Raw genomic sequence first — 17,106 nt, 5'->3', positions numbered from 1 at the left:
ATATAATATATACACACATATATACATACACATATACATATATACATATACACACATATACATATATATACACATATATATGTACACACACATACATATATATATAGGGGATCATCTGTGTAAAGGAGATAATTTTAAAGCTAGGGAGTAAAGGGTATCTGGGAAGAGGGTTCGCTGAGAGATTAAGAATGATGAGTGCTGAGAAAAGGCCATCAGATTTAGCAGCTGTGAAATAGTTGGTAACCTCTGGAAGAGCTCTTTTAGCATGATATTCCAGTAAGAAGTCATGTTGCAAGGGGTTGAGAAGTAAGAAAGTGGAGATGAGTTTAGATGGCTTTTCTAGGAGTTGATTGGGAAAGGGAGAAGAGGTATAGGCAGACATTTTGAGAAGACAACAAGGCTAAAGGAAAACTTTTTAAGACTAGAGAAGACCTGAACATATTTGTAGGCATCAGGTAACAGAGAATGAAAAATGGGAAAATAAAGAGATTAGTCTTGGCAAGAAAGGTCCTTTGTTTCTCAAAGGCAAGAGCAAGAAAAGAGAGATTGAGGGTTAGCATAGAGGAGAGAAGGGAGCTCACTTATTGCTTGCTTCAGTAAAGTAGAAAAGGACCTTCATTGAAAGGGAAAGAGATGGTATAGAGGGAATCGAGGGAAAAGAAGCATTTGAAACAGCTAATTTGGGGATAGAGAGAAAAGGGGGACCAGTAAGAGTTTGCTCTGAAGGGAGGAGTTGAGATTAGATATGTACCTAGATGACAGATGGTGGGTAACCAGAAGGCTGGGAGATAAGTTCAAGAGCTATGATAGGGCATAGGGAGTGCTGAATAGACACAGCCTGGTTAAAAGGAAAAGCTAGTTCTGGGTCTAGTGTGTAGGAGGTAGAATGTTGATGTAGAGTTTCCAAGCCCTACCCTAACACCTAGGGAATGTGACACCTCTAGGCAATGTCTCTCCACGAGTTGCTGCAGCATTTCTGATGGGGATGGGGAAGAAGGAGATGAAATTTTCCCCTTACAAATATATTTGGGCTTTTAAAGTCTTTATTCTGATTCCTTATCTTAGTGTAGTGGTGACTGTGGGTTCTTAGAACCTATGCCTACAGAGTTCAGCCTCTGGCAACTCCCATAAAATTGGAAAGGTAGGTTTCTAGTACTGTTTTGGAGGCAGATTTTGAGTCTGTCATCCTAGGACAGCTTATCTAGCCACAGAGAGGCTACTGGCTTGTTTGATAGAGAGAATACCTAAAGAAGGACCTTTGGAGTAAAAGGATGGGACAGAGAAAAGAAAGAAATGTAAGGGGAGGGGGAGAAAGAGAGATAGACATACAAGGAAGAGAGAGAAGTTGGGGGTGAGAGGGGAAAGAGGATAAAGAGCATCAGGAGAAACAACCCTCATAAAATAGGAGATGTAAGTAGGTAGTAGGAGAAAGGTACTAAGGAGAGAGAGGAAGAAGGAAAGATGAGGTCAGTAGATAAGAGAAGCTTAGATGGTTCTGAAGTGACAGTATTATCGATTACTCATTATATTCACATCTGCTGTTGGTTTCCAGAGTAAGTTATTAACAGTAATCAGTGTCACTCTGAAATTTTGATAAACTACTTACTCCCAAATCTCTTCTACCACTTTTTGCCTTAAAATCTTCTGCAGAATAGGTTAGCCATGAGGCCAGAAGGAGGAACTGTGATCTGGATTTCTGCTGAGAAAATGATGTCAGGGCTGCAGCATCTGAACCTGTCATATAGGGCCCTCTAGTGATAATCAGCATGGGAAATTATGGCAAAAGTAGTCAGTAAAGATGAATTCCATTATGTGTGGTGTGTTCCTGACCAAGGAAGGGAGGAAAGTCCATTCTAACAATGCATTTTAAAGCTATTTCTTACAGCAGAGTTTTTGAATTGCTCAGTTAGCTAGAACAATAAACTGACTTGAGCACCTTATTTCTTTTTCAGCTTTACTGTACTTCTCTTGGTATGGTTTTAATATAGTTATCTAAATAGTGGTTACTAATCCATTCTCTAGTTGTATTTTCATGTTGATTACAATCATCTGTTCATTCTGAGCCCATATCTATCCTGTTGCTATTTCTCTGTCAAAACATGCTGGACATTTTATTCTGCAGGCAGTGTTAGGTTTGAGATTTATGAAGTTTCAATATGTTGCCATCTTTCAGTCTGCTTAATTTTTTGTTGCCTTTGACTTTATTGAAAGCATGTAATGAATTTTGAATTGTGAACACTCTGGTTTTTAAAAATTTTCCACAAAACTGAGTTTTCTTAAGATAAATGGATGCATCTATCAATATATATGTGTGTGTGTGTGTGTGTGTGTGTGTGTGTGGTGTGTGTGTATATTTTTTTTTTGAGGCAGTTGGGGCTAAGTGACTTGCCTAGAGCCATATAGCTAGTAAGTGTTATGTGCCTGAGGCTGGATTTGAACTCAGGTTCCCCTGACTCCAGGGCCAGTGCTCTATTCAGTGTGCCACCTAGCTGCCCATATCATTATCTTTTTATGGAATAATTAAAACAGACTGCTAGGCTCTGAGGCTAAAGACTATTTTCTCAACTTTTCATTTAGATGAATGATAATCTTACAGCTTGCCCCTTTTCCATTTTATATTCGATCTTAATTGGTAAAGATTAGAACCGTATCACTTTTATATCTTGTTATTGTGAATTCTGAATTTAAGATTCAGAAATCTTAATTTATACTCATCGTAAGTTATCAAATGGGAAGTGGCAAATCCTGTTATGAGTATGACTTACGTGATGTATCTTTAGCTGGTTTAACCCACAAATGGAATGAACTGTCTTTGAGTGTATGAAGTTCTTGATCTAGAATGTATAATCATTTCTCAGACATGTTGTAGATAAGATTTATGCTTCAGTTTGAGATCAAATTTTTAATTACATTTTACTCTAATTTACTCTAATTACATTAGAGCTTATATGAATGAAATCTTGAGTTATGACATTTTCCCCCAGACTTTTCACTCAATAATGTGTACCACATCAAAATTATAGAAATATGCATTTTAATATGATCTAATTTAATGAGATTTTATTGCATAATCTGTGGTTTATCATTGAAAATTCTTTTATTAATTTGAAGTTTTCTCTGTAATCAAATTGAAAGAATTAATATAATTTTAAGCATTTTCCTCTTTTTTTAGAATGTGTCACGAGGAGCTGATGTTGATCTTTCGATGCTAAATGACGCTCGCCAAATGGTGACAGAACTAATGACGGATCCAGCCCTCCCCCCACATGTGATTACTTCTCTTCGAAGCATGGATAGTTTGATGGGTGCTTTCTCCAAATCATGTAGGCCAAATAGCAACACATTCCCACTGTTTACCGGGTTTAACCCTTGCTGTGAAATAGAGAACCCCGAAGAAAAAGATACAAAATCTAACAAGGTCAGAGAACTGTAGAATAAATCATATAGCCTTAAAAATAACTTCTCAATGAGATTTTCAGATGTCAGCTACCTTGAAAAATCTTGTACAAAATAGAATAATTTTGCAAAGACTAATTTTTAAAATTATATGTTAGAATGAATCTTCTTGATCTTTTCAGAGATATTTATGATGTACATTTTTCTTGTGTGTCATACTAGATAACTTGTCTGATGGTGAAATTAAATATATTCTTGATCTAGTGATATTAATCTTGGCATTTGTGACTTAAGTCGTAGTAACTGTTATTGTTTGTGTAGCTTCAAGGCTGATCTTGTACAAATTAAAATTTAGCACTACTTTTTAGAAATGTGTGTGTGTGTTTGTGTGTGTATGTCCATTTGGAAAACCTAAAGAGAATGATTTTTCTGAATTTTATAAAAGATAATTTGCAAAGTTTTTTTTTCAATTTATTGTCCTTTTGGTCCCAGGTTTTTTTTTCTGCTTATACTCATTGGTAATTACTATGACTTAGACTTTGTCCTGAAGAGGCAGAATGATATAGTGAATAGAATGCTGGATTTGGAGTCAGGAGGATGTGGGTTCAAATCCTGCCTCAGACACTTACTAGCTGTGGGACTCTGAGCAAGTTATTTAACTAACCTCTCTGTGCCTTGCTTTCCTCACCTGTAAAATGAGGGGGTTGAATTTGATGGCCTTCTGGGTCAGAATCTGTGATCCAGAATCGGCTTGTTTTTTTTTTCCATCATTAGATGTAGAAATAATCTGTCTCTTCCAGTATCTCACTGTGAGTTATTTTTTAAATAAGATTAAGTAGTGCCTTAACTTTTGAGATTTAATATACATGTAACCCTAACCCTAGCAAAATGAATGGCCATGCATCGTTAGTGTCAAGAACCATTTGATTTGCCAAAGACTTTGGCATGGAGGACTTTGTGGTTTGGTTCTTTAGTAGCTGTGGCTAAAGCATCTACACAGGCATCTGCCAGGATTTCAAGTTGCTTCTTTAGAAGATGATTGTGGGACTGGAAAGCAGGGCCGAGAGGCGGGAGAGCTTGTGCACAGTATCCTCAGCTGTCTTCACAGGGCTTGGAGATGGTTCGATCCTCTGGTGTGGGTTATTCCCTCTCTCTTTCTCAGGGCACTCTGCTGCTTTACCTATTCTAGCTTGCCTGGTTGATGGTGGTGGGATGCAAGGGGAGAACCTGTTCTCACAGGGTTCACTTTCCTGGATGGTAGCTGCAGGGCTAGGCTCAAAGCAGAGCTGAGTGCAGTTAGGATGAAGAGGCAAGCATGAGTGGAAGCCTCCTTTTTATTTTTTCCCTACTTTTATTAGACAGATAATGATCTTACTATATGGACTACTTTATTGTACCAAGAATATGTTGGCAACATTCCTTGTCATACAGCTAGGAAAATGATGTCTAGTTTTAGTCTGGTGGGATGGGAGACACAAATAGGTGATCCCCTTATTGTGAGTTACCCTGGTTTCTTTATGTGGCTTCATTGGTTTGGCATTGATCTGTTTTCTCTTTGATAGTGTCAACTGGACCAAACCGGCCTCTGATCAAGGATGGCCAGAGCTGAACAGAGCAGGTCAAGACAGGAGAGTCAGGAATCAAACAGAAGTCTAATTTCAAAGTGAAGAAAATGGCTTGCAAACAAGGAGGCAGATTAGACACACGAGCTGGGGCCCTGCTTCTGGTCAGGGGACCTGAGGCAGTGTGGGGAAACCTCACTAGTTATACCTATGGCTCCACAGTGAGCTGTAGCCCTGACAATGAGGGGTAACAGCAGCAGTGAGACCAGTTTGATTCATAGCAGGACTTCATGACTGGAACAAGGGTGCTTGTCCAAGCTCAGAACACCTGGTGCTGGTCAGAGCAATACAATAATTATGTGATTTTTGCCAGAGGGTGAGCACAAAGGATTGTGCTTATGTCAAGCTCAGGGCATAGCCTGCTTGCTGGGCGTCTCTTATTATCTTGACAATAACAATGTCCAGAGACTTCACAGGGATGGCTCTTGGGTTGCTGTGGATCTCTTCAGCCTAGTATTCCTTTCAAATGAAAACTCTGTTTGATTTCGCTGTCCTGTGACAAAAAGGTCTTTTTGTGTCCTGTCAGAATTGAGAAGAGAGGGAAATAGTCCAGCCTGAGGGAGCTGGTGACCTCCGAGACCCCTCCTTGGACTGGGATTACTGATTCCTCACCAGTAATGTCCAGAGACTCTTGCTAAGTTGCCTTTATTAGCCTCTCTGAAGTTAACAAAGGAGGCTAGGCCTAGTTACCAAGGGTTGGCCATGCTTTTCTTGGCCATGCTGGGCCATCCCTTCCACATGAAGTAGTTATTGTGTTGAGTACAGACTGGAAGATGAGACACAGACTTCCCTGTTTGGTATTTAAAGCCCTATATAGCCTGGCTTCAATCTGTATTTTCAGGCACAGGATACATTCACGTACGACTTTGTCTCGCCAAGATGGCCTTCTTCCTATGCCTCACACATGATGTTGCAAGCCTGTGGTATAGCCACTGTGTCCCATGGGATACCCTTCCACCTCTGCATTGTAGAATGCCTGGTTTCCTTCAAAGCCCATCTCAAGTGCCGCCTTCTGATCCTCCCCAGATGCTGGACCCTCCCCAAAACTGCCTGGTGTTTTGTCTATACTTATATGAATACAGATTGTGTCCCTTCATGACCACAGCTAGCACTTCTATGGCACTGTAAGGTTTGATAAAGAGATTTACAAATATCATCTCGTTTGATTTTCACAGCTATCTTGGGAGGTAGGTGCTCTTATCCCCATTTTACATCTGAGGAAACTGAGGCAGACAAAGGTTCAGTGATTAGACCAGGGTCATACAGCTAGTCCATGTGAGTCAGGATTTGAATGTAGTCTTCCTGACTTCAGGTCCAGACTCTCTCCACTGTGCCACCCAGCTGCTCTTTGAGAGAGCAGCTGTTTGTGTCTTTGTATCCCTCCTGTCTAGCACAATGCTTGGTACACAGTAGGTGTTTAATAAATACTTGTTGATGGGTTGATTGCATTTGTTTCCGAAGAAATAAATATTTATGCCACAGGCAAAGCATTTCTTTCTTCCTTTTCTCTCTGTCAATGTCCAGTATCTCATCTCCAACTGCCTTTCAGACATCTCAAACTGGGTGGCTGGTAGACATCTTTCATGTCAAAAACAACTATCTTTCCCCTTCTTATGATCCCTGTTGCTATAGAGGACAGTATCATCCCCCCAGTTCCTCAGGCTTGCAACGTATGAATCATCTTGTATTTTTCACTATCTCTCATCCTCCACATTGAAATTATTGCCAGGGTCTGTTGACTCTATCTTTGCAGATCTCTTGAATACACCCCCTTCTCTTCTCTGACACTGCCATCTTCCTTGTTCAGGCCTTTATGACCTCATGCCTGGATTACCTCAGTAGCCTGCTGGGGGGTCTGCCTGCCTCAAGTCTCTCCCCACTCCGGTCGATCCTCCATTCAGCTGCTAAAGTGATTTTCCTAAAATGCAGGTATGTCACCCCACCCTCTACTCAGTAAACTCCAGTGGTTCCTTATTGTTTATGGGACCAAATACAAAATCCTCTGTTTTGTGTTCAAAGCCTTTCTAGGGCCAGCCTAGCTCCCTCCTACCTTTGCAGTCTTCTTACACTTTATTCCCTGCCATATAGACCTTGATCCAGTAACATTGGCCTCCTGGCTGTTCCATAAGCAAGATGCTTCATCTTTTGACTTTGGGCATTTTTTCTGACTGTTCCTCCCTGCCTGGAATGCTTCCCCCCCTACTTTCTGCCTATTGGCTTCCCAGGCTTCCTTTAAGCCCTAGTTAAAATCCCATCTTCTACAGGAACTCTTTCCCAAACCCTCTTAATTCTAATGTTTTCCCTTTCTTAATTATTTCTTGTGTGTAGGGTGTCAGGCCTGGAGTCAGGAAGAGCTGAGTTAAAATTTCCCTCAGATACTTAGTAGCTTTGTAACCCTGGGCAAGTCACTTAACCCTGTTTGCCTCAGTTTACCTCATCTGTAAACTGAGCAGGGGAAGGAAGTGGCAAGCCACTCCGGTATCTTTGCCAAGAAAACCCCATATGAGGTCATGAGGAGTGGTATATGGTTGAAAGAACTGAAGAAAAAGAAGCCTGTTTGTACATAATACTTTGTTATCTTTCCCCTGTTAAACTGTAAGCTGCTTGAGGGGAGGGACTGTCTTTTGTCTCTTTTTTTATGCCCAGTACTTGGCACATAGTAGGTGCTTAATAAGTTTATTTATAAATTAATGCTTCATAAGTTTGGTTTATCGACTGAATATGTAGTAATTTAGAGTGGAGATATCGAAAATGTATTACTTCAGAAGATAATTATTACCAATCGGCAGCCAGGGATGAAGGGAAAGGAAAACAAGAAGCAAATTATCGTGTGTCCACCAGCTTCTTATATGCCAAAAAACAGCCCTGTTGCAGAAGCATATCCCCGACGTTGATTTGTTTCTTTTCTTAAAAGTTGATGCTAAAAGTTTAATTGCTAAAGTATCTTCCAAGATATGTGCTGGGGACAGTGTATTTTCAGCTCAGCTCTCCTGCATTGTCTTTAGCGGCAAATGACATTTAGAGTAATGGCTCTTGTGTACCGTAAGGCACTTCATCATCCACAAGAATTTGGTGATGTTTGTTGCAGTATTCATTGCTATGAAGTGAGGTCCGAAAAGGTCCTTACAACCATTAGGAGTGTTTCAACAATGAGAACCGATAGTTGAATCTCACTCCAGGTCTAGGCATTATTTAAGGCTAAAATTAGATTATTAGGAACTTGAAAATGTTTGAATGGGGGCAGCTAGGCGGTGCTGTGTATAGAGCACCAGCCCTGAAGTCAGGAGGACCTGAGTTCGTATCTGGCCTCAGACCAAACACTTGACACTTACTAGCTGTGTGACCCTGGGCAAGTCACTTAACCCTGATTGCCTAAAAATAAAAAAAAAAGAAGGGAAGAAAGGAGGGAATGTTTGAATAGGAAGAAACTTTAGAGATTGTCTGGGTCAACCTCTTTTTACAGACAAGGAAACCCAAACTTAGTGAGGATGAGGAAGTTAGCCAAGGCCCTGCTTGGAGCTGAGTTAGTGGGAGAGCCCAGTGCCCTCTCTGCTCTGTCATGCTTTCCCTCAAATGTTTTGATTTGATTTCTCTGCTTTTTAAAGTATGTGAAGAGATGAGGGAGAATTCACAGAAGGAAAAGATAAATGGGCTGTAGAATAGGAAATAATCGCTATGAGTGAGATGATCTGCTTAGGAAAGGAGAAGGTAAAGGAGCAACTTAATGTGGCCTTCTAGTACACAATAACTTTTTGACCCTCTACAGAGAGAACTAGACAAGATTCAGTGACCTTACTGTCAGAGACAGTCTGGATGGATGAAAAGAACAGTTTGATTTTAAGTGTGCCTGAGTAGTGCGATGAGCTTAGAGATGATTGTGGAACTCTTGTCTTCTATTTTTATTGATTCCATGATATTCCCTGGCTATTGAAAGCAGCAGTCTAATAATATTGGATGCCTTAGGCTTACGAAGTCTAATGCTTTACTGAAAACCAATTTAGAAAAAGGAATTACTTGACAGGTTTCTGTAGAGTTTCGTTATTATTTTCTTCTGCTGTGCCATAGTTGCAAACTATTCTACGGAAAGAGACTTTGAAGTTTTTAAGAATTCATAGCTTCTGCCTCCTGGAATGCTGTAAGTTATTTTGATGGTTTTAATTGCGCAGTGAAGCACAAGGAATCATACAGAGGAAATAAGCTCTCAAGAAACAGATCTGTGCTCTCTGTCATTGCTGAGGAAGCTGACTCCTGCTCCCTAGGCTGTTGGGAGAGGGCAGTTCTCCGGGGCAGTATTGTGATTGATGGAGGTCCGTAGCTGTTACGCTGTTAGACTGTCATAAAATATAACATATGATGATGCGTAAAGTACTTCTAATTAAGTCTTGGGGTCTCAGGGATGCTATGATGCATGTTCACATTCATTCAGCTACTCTTTATTCAGTACCTATTATTTGCACAGTTTAAACTGGGCATTCTACAGACATGCAGAACATGATTTAGTCTTTGTTCTCAGAGAGCACATGGTTTAAGAGAGAATGTGTCCACAAATAAAGGCAACCTAAGCAAAAGTGTTCAGGTGAAGGAAGAAGCATACTGTGGAGTTTAGAGCGGGGAGAGATCCCTTCCACGTGGCAGCAAAGGTGGTGAATTTCAATTACCATTGCATTTGGGGTGTCTGAGGTTGGACTGAGCTAGACCCAAAGTGTGCTTGGGAAGTGCGTTTTAAAAACAAATCCCTCATATCAGCTTGTTTTCTTGTTGATTGTCTCTTCTCCAAGAAGCAGAGTATAGAATGGGTAAAAGAAACTTCTAATTGTTCATCTTCCTATTCACTAGATTCTAGAGAAATCAAAATTTACTGTAATAATTATTTTAAAAGGAAGAAGAAAAATGGAATATGATAAAATGTGAAATTTGGGGGAATAATTAACTCAGTTCTAGGAAAGAGTATGATTTAATTTCTCTGTGGCTTGTTGAAAAATGTGTTAAACATGTGGATGTACCAATATATAGGTCATACAGTGTAATCATTTTAAATGTTGTTTAATTATTCAACAGACACCAAGTAATAGAAATAATGGGCTGATGCTACAACTAAGGAGACACTCGAGAACTTCAGGTCTCCCTCTGCCACCCCCTGAACAGTCTCCTTCACGAGGGGAGTGCAGCCCCAGAAGGCGCACGCTCCCTCTCCGACAACAAAGTGCTTCCAGGTAAAACGCCCGCTGGCCCTCCTCACCCTACCTAGTGCCGTTAACGTGACGTGCCCAGCTCCTTGACGCTCATGCCAAAGATGGGAATTCTGAATTGTGCTGGGGGGCATAGCCTCGTCTCCTCAAATGGACCAGTCATTGGTTCTGCTCCTCATTAGTCAGCTGTGTCCTTGAACTTTTCTGGGATTCAGTTTTCTCATCTGTAAAATGGAAAGGCTGCATCAGATGTTCTGAAAGGTTCCCATTTGTTTCTAGGACAAAGCCTTCTGCTGACCGTAGTTTACCTTGGCTTTGGACAGCCAGAAAGGACAGGCACTCTCCTTTGTTGCTGCTGCAGTTTAGCCTTTTCTGCTTTTATCCTCCATCTTTTCATCAAGCTCTTCCATTTCATTTGCGGAGGAAGTCCTGGTGAGGAAACTGCCTCTGTCAGTGCAGAGAAGCCACAGTTAGGCCATGTGGAGTCTGATGGCCAAGGGGAGTCAGGAGTTAATTGACTTGCTTTGGTTCACGGAGTTAATCTGAACCGGAGGAGAGTCAGTTGTCCATGGGCAGCTCCCTCACCTTACTCCAGACCACTCTCCAGTGACAGCTCTGTGGAGGAAAGACAGCTGCTAGTTTTTCAAGCCAAATTGTCTTGGTTAAAGTTAAGTTGTATTAAGGCTGTCTGTTATCCGTAAGCTCATGGAAGTAATTTGTGCTGCATGATTTGCCATTTGTCACAAATATAAAATCCTCTATTTGGCTTTCAAAGCCTCCTGTCATAACTTAGCTTCTTCCTCCCTTCCCAGTCTTCTTACACGTTACTCCTGTCTACTCCCAGTGACTCCAACTTGCTCTTCTGACTCCTGGCTCTTCTCTCATGTGACAGGCCAGCTCCTGAGGCCAAGCATCCCTTTTCTGCCTGAAATGATCTCCCTCCTTTTCCCTGTAGGTTATTGGAGGAATGCAAGGCTGAGGTTAGGCAGAAAGTGAGCATTGCTAGGACAGTGGGGCAAGGGATTTGAGAGTAAAGTTGGGGTGAAGAGTTGGTATGGGGTACAAGGAGGCTGAGGAATTGGAAGGTTAAGGAGTTTAAGGAAGCATCAATAGAGATATTAAAACCCCCTCATTTATGGGTAGGAGCTGGAGTAAAGAGGACAGCATTGACCCAGGTGCTGAACTCCTTGAGGAGATAGGGAGGACAGGGTGGGAGCTGGTATACACCAGATGCTGTGATCTGGATTAATTGGAAAATTTAAATTAAATAAACTTCAAGGAAGGAGAGGTTGCAGACTGTTGGTGGCAGAGGGGCAGTCTGGAATTTGCAGTGAAGAACAGTGTGCTAAGGGGGGTGGGGGTGTAAGTGAAGGTAAAACTAGTGTTAGAATGGCCTGGGATGCGGTGACATGGGGGAAGCTAGGTCTCCATGAGAGCAAGAAAATGTCAGGTAGAGAGGACTGAGAGATAACTTTTTAAAAAATTGGCTATTTAAGAAAATTAGTAAACTTAAAAAATTAATCTATCCCTCCCTTTCTCACATTTAGCAATTAAAAAAGAAAACCCCTAAAATAAAGCCCTGGGTATGCAGCAGCATAGTCTGGCAAAAACAGATTCCTATATTAGCCATTTCTGGCTCTTCCTCCATTTCCAGTTCATCACCTCTCTTTCAGGGGGTGAGTAGTATATTTCATCTTCATTCTTTGGGACTCATGGTTTATTATTATGTTGATTAGAGTTTCAAGTCTTAAAGTTAATTTTTTTGTTTTTTCTCCTAGTTCCTCTCCTTCCCTCTGCATCAGTTCTTAGAGATTGTTCCACTTTCCTTTGAAATTGTCCATTTCATAATTTGTTAATGGCACAATATTATTCCATTACGTTCATATTTTGAGCGTAATTCATTTAGCCATTCTCTAGTAGGAGTTTATCAATTGTTGATTACCACTAAAAGAGCTATTAATCTTTATGTAAGTATAGGTCCTTTTCCTCTTTCTTTGAATTGGGATGTAGGCCTAGCAGTGGTATTTCTAGGTTAGAGTATATTCATAGTCTGGTAACTCTTTGAGCATAAGTTTCAAATGGCTCTCCAGAACGGCTGGACCAATTCATAGCTGCACCTGCTGTGCACTAGCATGCCTGTTTTCCTACAGCCCCTCCAACATTTGTCATTTTCCTCCTTTGTCATTGTTGTCAATCTGATAATGTAATGTGAAATCTCGAAGTTGCTTTAATTTGCATTTCTCTCATTATGGTTAGATTAGTACAAATTAGGCTAATTTGAATCATTCTAATTAGACATTTAAAGCTTTTTTTTCCCCCATATGCTTGTTAATAGTTTGTATATCTTCCTTTGAAAACTGTTGTTTTGTTCCTAACCTCTGACCATTTTTCTATTGGGTCTTCTTATTCTTTTAAATTTGAATCCATTTCTAATGTAGGATGTCTCAAAAGTCTTAGCATAAAACCACAGTAAGACTTTTGGGATACACTTTATAGCTTGGGAATGATACCTTTATCGGGAAATTGTTGCAAAGATTTTTTTCCAGTTCATTTTTACTGCATTTGTAGTTAGCTAGCACTTTTATGTACCTACTGTGTGTCAGGCACTGTGCTAAGTGCTGAGGATACAAAGGAAGGCTGGAAAAAAAAGTCCCTACTCTCAAGAAGCCCATAATCTATCTAATGGAAGAGCCATGGTGCAAACAATTATGTACACAGAAACCATATGCGCACGTGCTTGCGCGCGCGCACACACACACACACACACACACACACACACACACACACACAAAATAGGGTAAATCGTAGATAATCTTAGAAGGAAGGCACTTGGATTAGTGAAGACCGGGAAGGAGATCTTGAAAAAGGTGGGACCTTAGCTGAGACCTCAAGGAAGCGAAGGAATCCAGAAAGCAGAGATGAGGAGGGAGAGCTTTCCAGGCACGGGGAACAGCCGAAGGAAAAGTTGGGAGTCTGGAGATGGTGTGTCATAGGAGAGGACAGCAGGCAGGCCAGTGCCACGGGATTGCAGAGTACCGAGAAGGGTAGAATAAGATATAAGAAGACTGAAAAGGTAGGACGGAGCCAGGTGATAAAGGGCTTTAAAAGTCAGACACAGAACTTTACATTTGCTCCTGGAGATAATAGTAGAGATCCACTGGAGCTTACTGAATGGGGGCAGTATGGTGTCATGGTCAGACCTGTGCTCAAAGGAGGGAGAGACTGATCACAGGGAGACTGACCAGCAGTCTTTTGCAGTTGTCCAGGTATGAGGTAATGAGGGTGTGTCCTGTGTGAGATTTAGAACTGTTTGGGGAAAATCTTTTTAATTTTATACAATCAAAACTGTCCATTTTAGCCATGATTCTATTGCTTGTTTAGTCATGAATTCTTTACCTTACCTATTCATAGATCTGAAAGGTAATTTCTTCCTTGCTCCTCTCATTTTTTTTTAATGATATGCCCTTTTATGACTGGGTCATGTTTCTATTTGGAGCTTATCTTGATGCATGATTTGAGGTGTTAGTATAAACCTAATTTCTGCCAGATTACTGTCTTACATCATTATGTTACTGCACTTAAATAGTGAATCCTTCCCCAGTAACTGGTGCCTTTGTGTTTATCAGACGCTATGCTTCTTTGTTTATTTGTTTTTGTATAACCTGTACCTAATCTATTCCATTGATCAGCCTCTCAGCCTCTCTTTTTTTAACCAGTACCGAATCATTTTAATGATTACTGCTTTGTAGTACAGGTTAAAGTTGGTACTGATAGGACTTTCCTCCCACCCTTTCCTTCCTGCTTTTTTTTCATTACTACCGTTGAGATTCTTGATGTTTTGAATTTTATTTTTTTTCTAATTCTATAAAATATTCTTTTGGAAGTTTGGTACAGCACTGAGTGAGTAAATTAAGTGTTAATTTCATTTTATTATATTGGCTCAACCTACCTATGGACAATTAATGTTTCTCCAATTATTTAGTTCTCTGTCTTTATTTTGCAAAGAATATTTTATAGTTAGATTCATATAGTCACTGGGTGAATCTTGGTAGATGTATTCCCAAATATTTTATAACTTCTCTGGTTAATTTTTCTCCTGGATTTTGTTGGTCGTACATAGAGATACTGATGATTTATGTGGACTTTGCTGTATACTGTAACTTTGGTGAAGTTGTTATTTCAATTAATTTTAATTGACTCCTAGGCTTCTCTAATGCATCATCATATCTATACAAGTGATAGTTTCGTTTCTACTTTGCCTATGCTTATTTCCTCAGTTTCTTTTTATTGTTTTATTGCTCTAGCTACTATTTGTATCATTTTGTGAAACAACAGTGATGATGATAATCTTCCTTGCTTTATCTTATTGGAAAGGCATCCATTTTTTTTTTTGCTATATGTAGTATTTACTCTTGGATTTAAATAAATACTACTTACTATATTAAGGAAGGTTCCATTTATTCCTATGATTTATAGAGTTTTTAATAGACACAAGGGTTGAATCTTATTGATGCCTTTTCAGCATCAATAAGAAATGTTCTTATAGTTAATATTGCATAGGATTCATGCAAACTCAGGTTTGTTGTACAAGATTATCTGTCATAGAGAAATCACCATAATCTTGTTGACAAAGCATTTTTCTTCTTGTGAATATAAAGAGAATCCTATAATTTTATAGCTGGAAGCAGCCTTAGAGATCATTTTAATCCAACCCTCTGATTTTTATAGGAGAAAATGAAGACTGAGAGGGGACTTTGCAAAGGAGACATAATGGATCAAGGCTAGATGCCAAGTCTTTTGATTCTCAGTCTGATTTTCCTTTCCACTCTACTCTGCTTCTTTACCTTTGGTATACAGAACCTTTCATTCAGGTGGTGAAAATCAAATTAACATCTGAGCTGGGTCGGAGGCAGAGATGCCCTTGCTGATGAGACAGAGTCATTTACCCAAACACAGCTGTGACCCTCTACAACCAGCATGAGCCCCTTACTCCAAGCCTCTTACTCCTGTTTAGGGGGAAAAAAGTTAAGCCATGTTCTGAGCTGGAGGGGTTTGACAGTCACCTCTTCTATGTCTAGCACACCTTCTCTTCCTCCTCTCTGAATCCCTGTGACTCAGAATCAGAGGTGGCCTGGGTGAAAATTCCCTTCCTCCTCTGCCACTCCTACCTATTTTCTGTACCTAGCCCACTGTGGCCTTATGGATCTCCTGATCAGTTGTTAATAAATCATCTTTCATGTTAGACCTCTTCCTCTCATACTCTTTTCCATCTTCTTTGACTCACAGACACTTCCCTTCCCACAACATATTTCGTCCCTAGCCACCTCCTTTAATACTGGATATACTTTTATTCTCTTCCCACATCAGCTCACATACACACTCACTGAACTGGAAGGAGGAGGAGGAGGAGGAGGAGGAGGAGGAAGAGGGATACTGCTTGTTCCTCTCTGCCACTTCTAGACCCTCCCCAGTCTCCATCACTCAGCCATTTTTCTTTTGAAGTCCCCTTCATGTGATACTCAAAGTGAACCTGAGTCCTAGAGCTCAGATTGGGTGATTCTTTTGGCCCGCAAAGAGTCAAGCAGCAGCTCTCTTCTGGTAGGAAATAGTCCTTTTTCACCCCATCTCCACTTGCTCTTTGTAAATGAAGAGGAGGGAAGGTAACAAGCATTTATTAAGCACTTACTGTGTACTAGACACTGTGCTAAGCACCTTACAAATAGTATTTCATTTGAGCCTCAGAACAGCTTTGGGAGGTAAAATAATTATCCCTATTTTACAGATGGGGAAACTGAGGCATATAGAAGTTACGAAATTGGTCGAAGATCACTCAACTAGTGAGAGTGTCTGAGACAGGTCTTCCCAATTGTAGGCCCAGTGCTATATCCACTGTATCACATAGCCACCACCTTAGCAGGAGGAAGGGTACCTGAGAATTTTGCTGGTCCCACTCTTGGGCTATAGCTTAAGAACATTAAAGAGAGAAAGGAATGTTCCATATATGTGAAAATTTAGCAGCATTTTTCTGTGGTAGCAGAAGACAAGAAACAGAATAGGTGTCATTGATTGGAGAATATTGTAAATATTTGACATAAAAATAATGAATGTGAAGAATTGGAGCATCAGGAGAATGTGTTTAAATTAATGCACAGTGAAGCAGCAGAACCAAGAACACCCTGCCTACTGTGACTCTCCCTAGGAGAGCAGGATTCTAACGCTGCGCTGCATTGAGTGCTGGGCCCTCTGCTGACCCGGCAGGCCCCGGGGAAGAGATGCAGAGAAGTGCATGTGGGCCCCCCCCCCGCGTTGTTTGGAATGTCACATGTACTGGCTTAGGAGGTGAATGTGGCAGTTGGCTTTGCTTAACTGTTCGGTTTTTTTAAAATCTTTGTTCCAAGGGAAGGCTTGATGTGGTAGGGAGAGAGGAAGCAGCATGTGTGGAAATGAATGTGATGTAAAAACAAAAGATATAATTTTTTAAAGGAGTCATCTTATGTGCTTGTATGTGATTAAGCACTCCAGAATCCTCAAGGAAGAACAGTGATACTCTACCAGTTACAGAATCATAAAATGTTCAGAGTAGGAGGACCTTAGAGATAACCTCATCCCCCTCCTCTCCTTTTGTACAGGTAATAAAATTGGGGCTCAAAGATGAAAAATAATTTGGGCAAGGTCTTAGGGCCAGAAAGACAGAGACAGAGGGATTCTTAGGAGTCATTTACTCCAACACTCTCATTTTACACATGAGAAAACTGACTCCCAGAGAGTAAAGTGGTTTTCCTAAGGTCACTCAGGGATTAGTGGAGCCCCTGACAGCCTGTGGCCTCTCCCTGTAATGTTCGACTTCCCAGGATGCACAGTGGGTCATTGGTAGAGCTGGAGATCTAATCCAGATATTC

General features: G+C 40.6%; 1 protein-coding gene across 2 annotated transcripts in view; it reads left to right on the top strand.

The window, feature by feature from the left end:
• PDE3B (phosphodiesterase 3B) overlaps window positions 1–17,106 on the top strand; it is a 160,402-nt gene that overhangs the window by 87,175 nt on the left and 56,121 nt on the right. For both annotated transcript variants that reach the window (XM_078148502.1, XM_021005329.2), the window contains exons 3-4: window positions 3,173–3,418; window positions 10,077–10,231. In XM_078148502.1, the coding sequence (XP_078004628.1) occupies window positions 3,173–3,418; window positions 10,077–10,231 (401 nt within the window). The remainder of the gene's footprint in view (window positions 1–3,172; window positions 3,419–10,076; window positions 10,232–17,106) is intronic.

This window comes from Phascolarctos cinereus, unplaced genomic scaffold (assembly GCF_003287225.1).
Source record: "Phascolarctos cinereus isolate Bilbo 61053 unplaced genomic scaffold, phaCin_HiC Scaffold_9;HRSCAF=440, whole genome shotgun sequence".
Taxonomy (NCBI): domain Eukaryota; kingdom Metazoa; phylum Chordata; class Mammalia; order Diprotodontia; family Phascolarctidae; genus Phascolarctos; species Phascolarctos cinereus.
The sequence above is the reverse complement of the archived record's forward strand: the minus strand, read 5'-3'. Positions and strand labels throughout refer to the sequence as shown.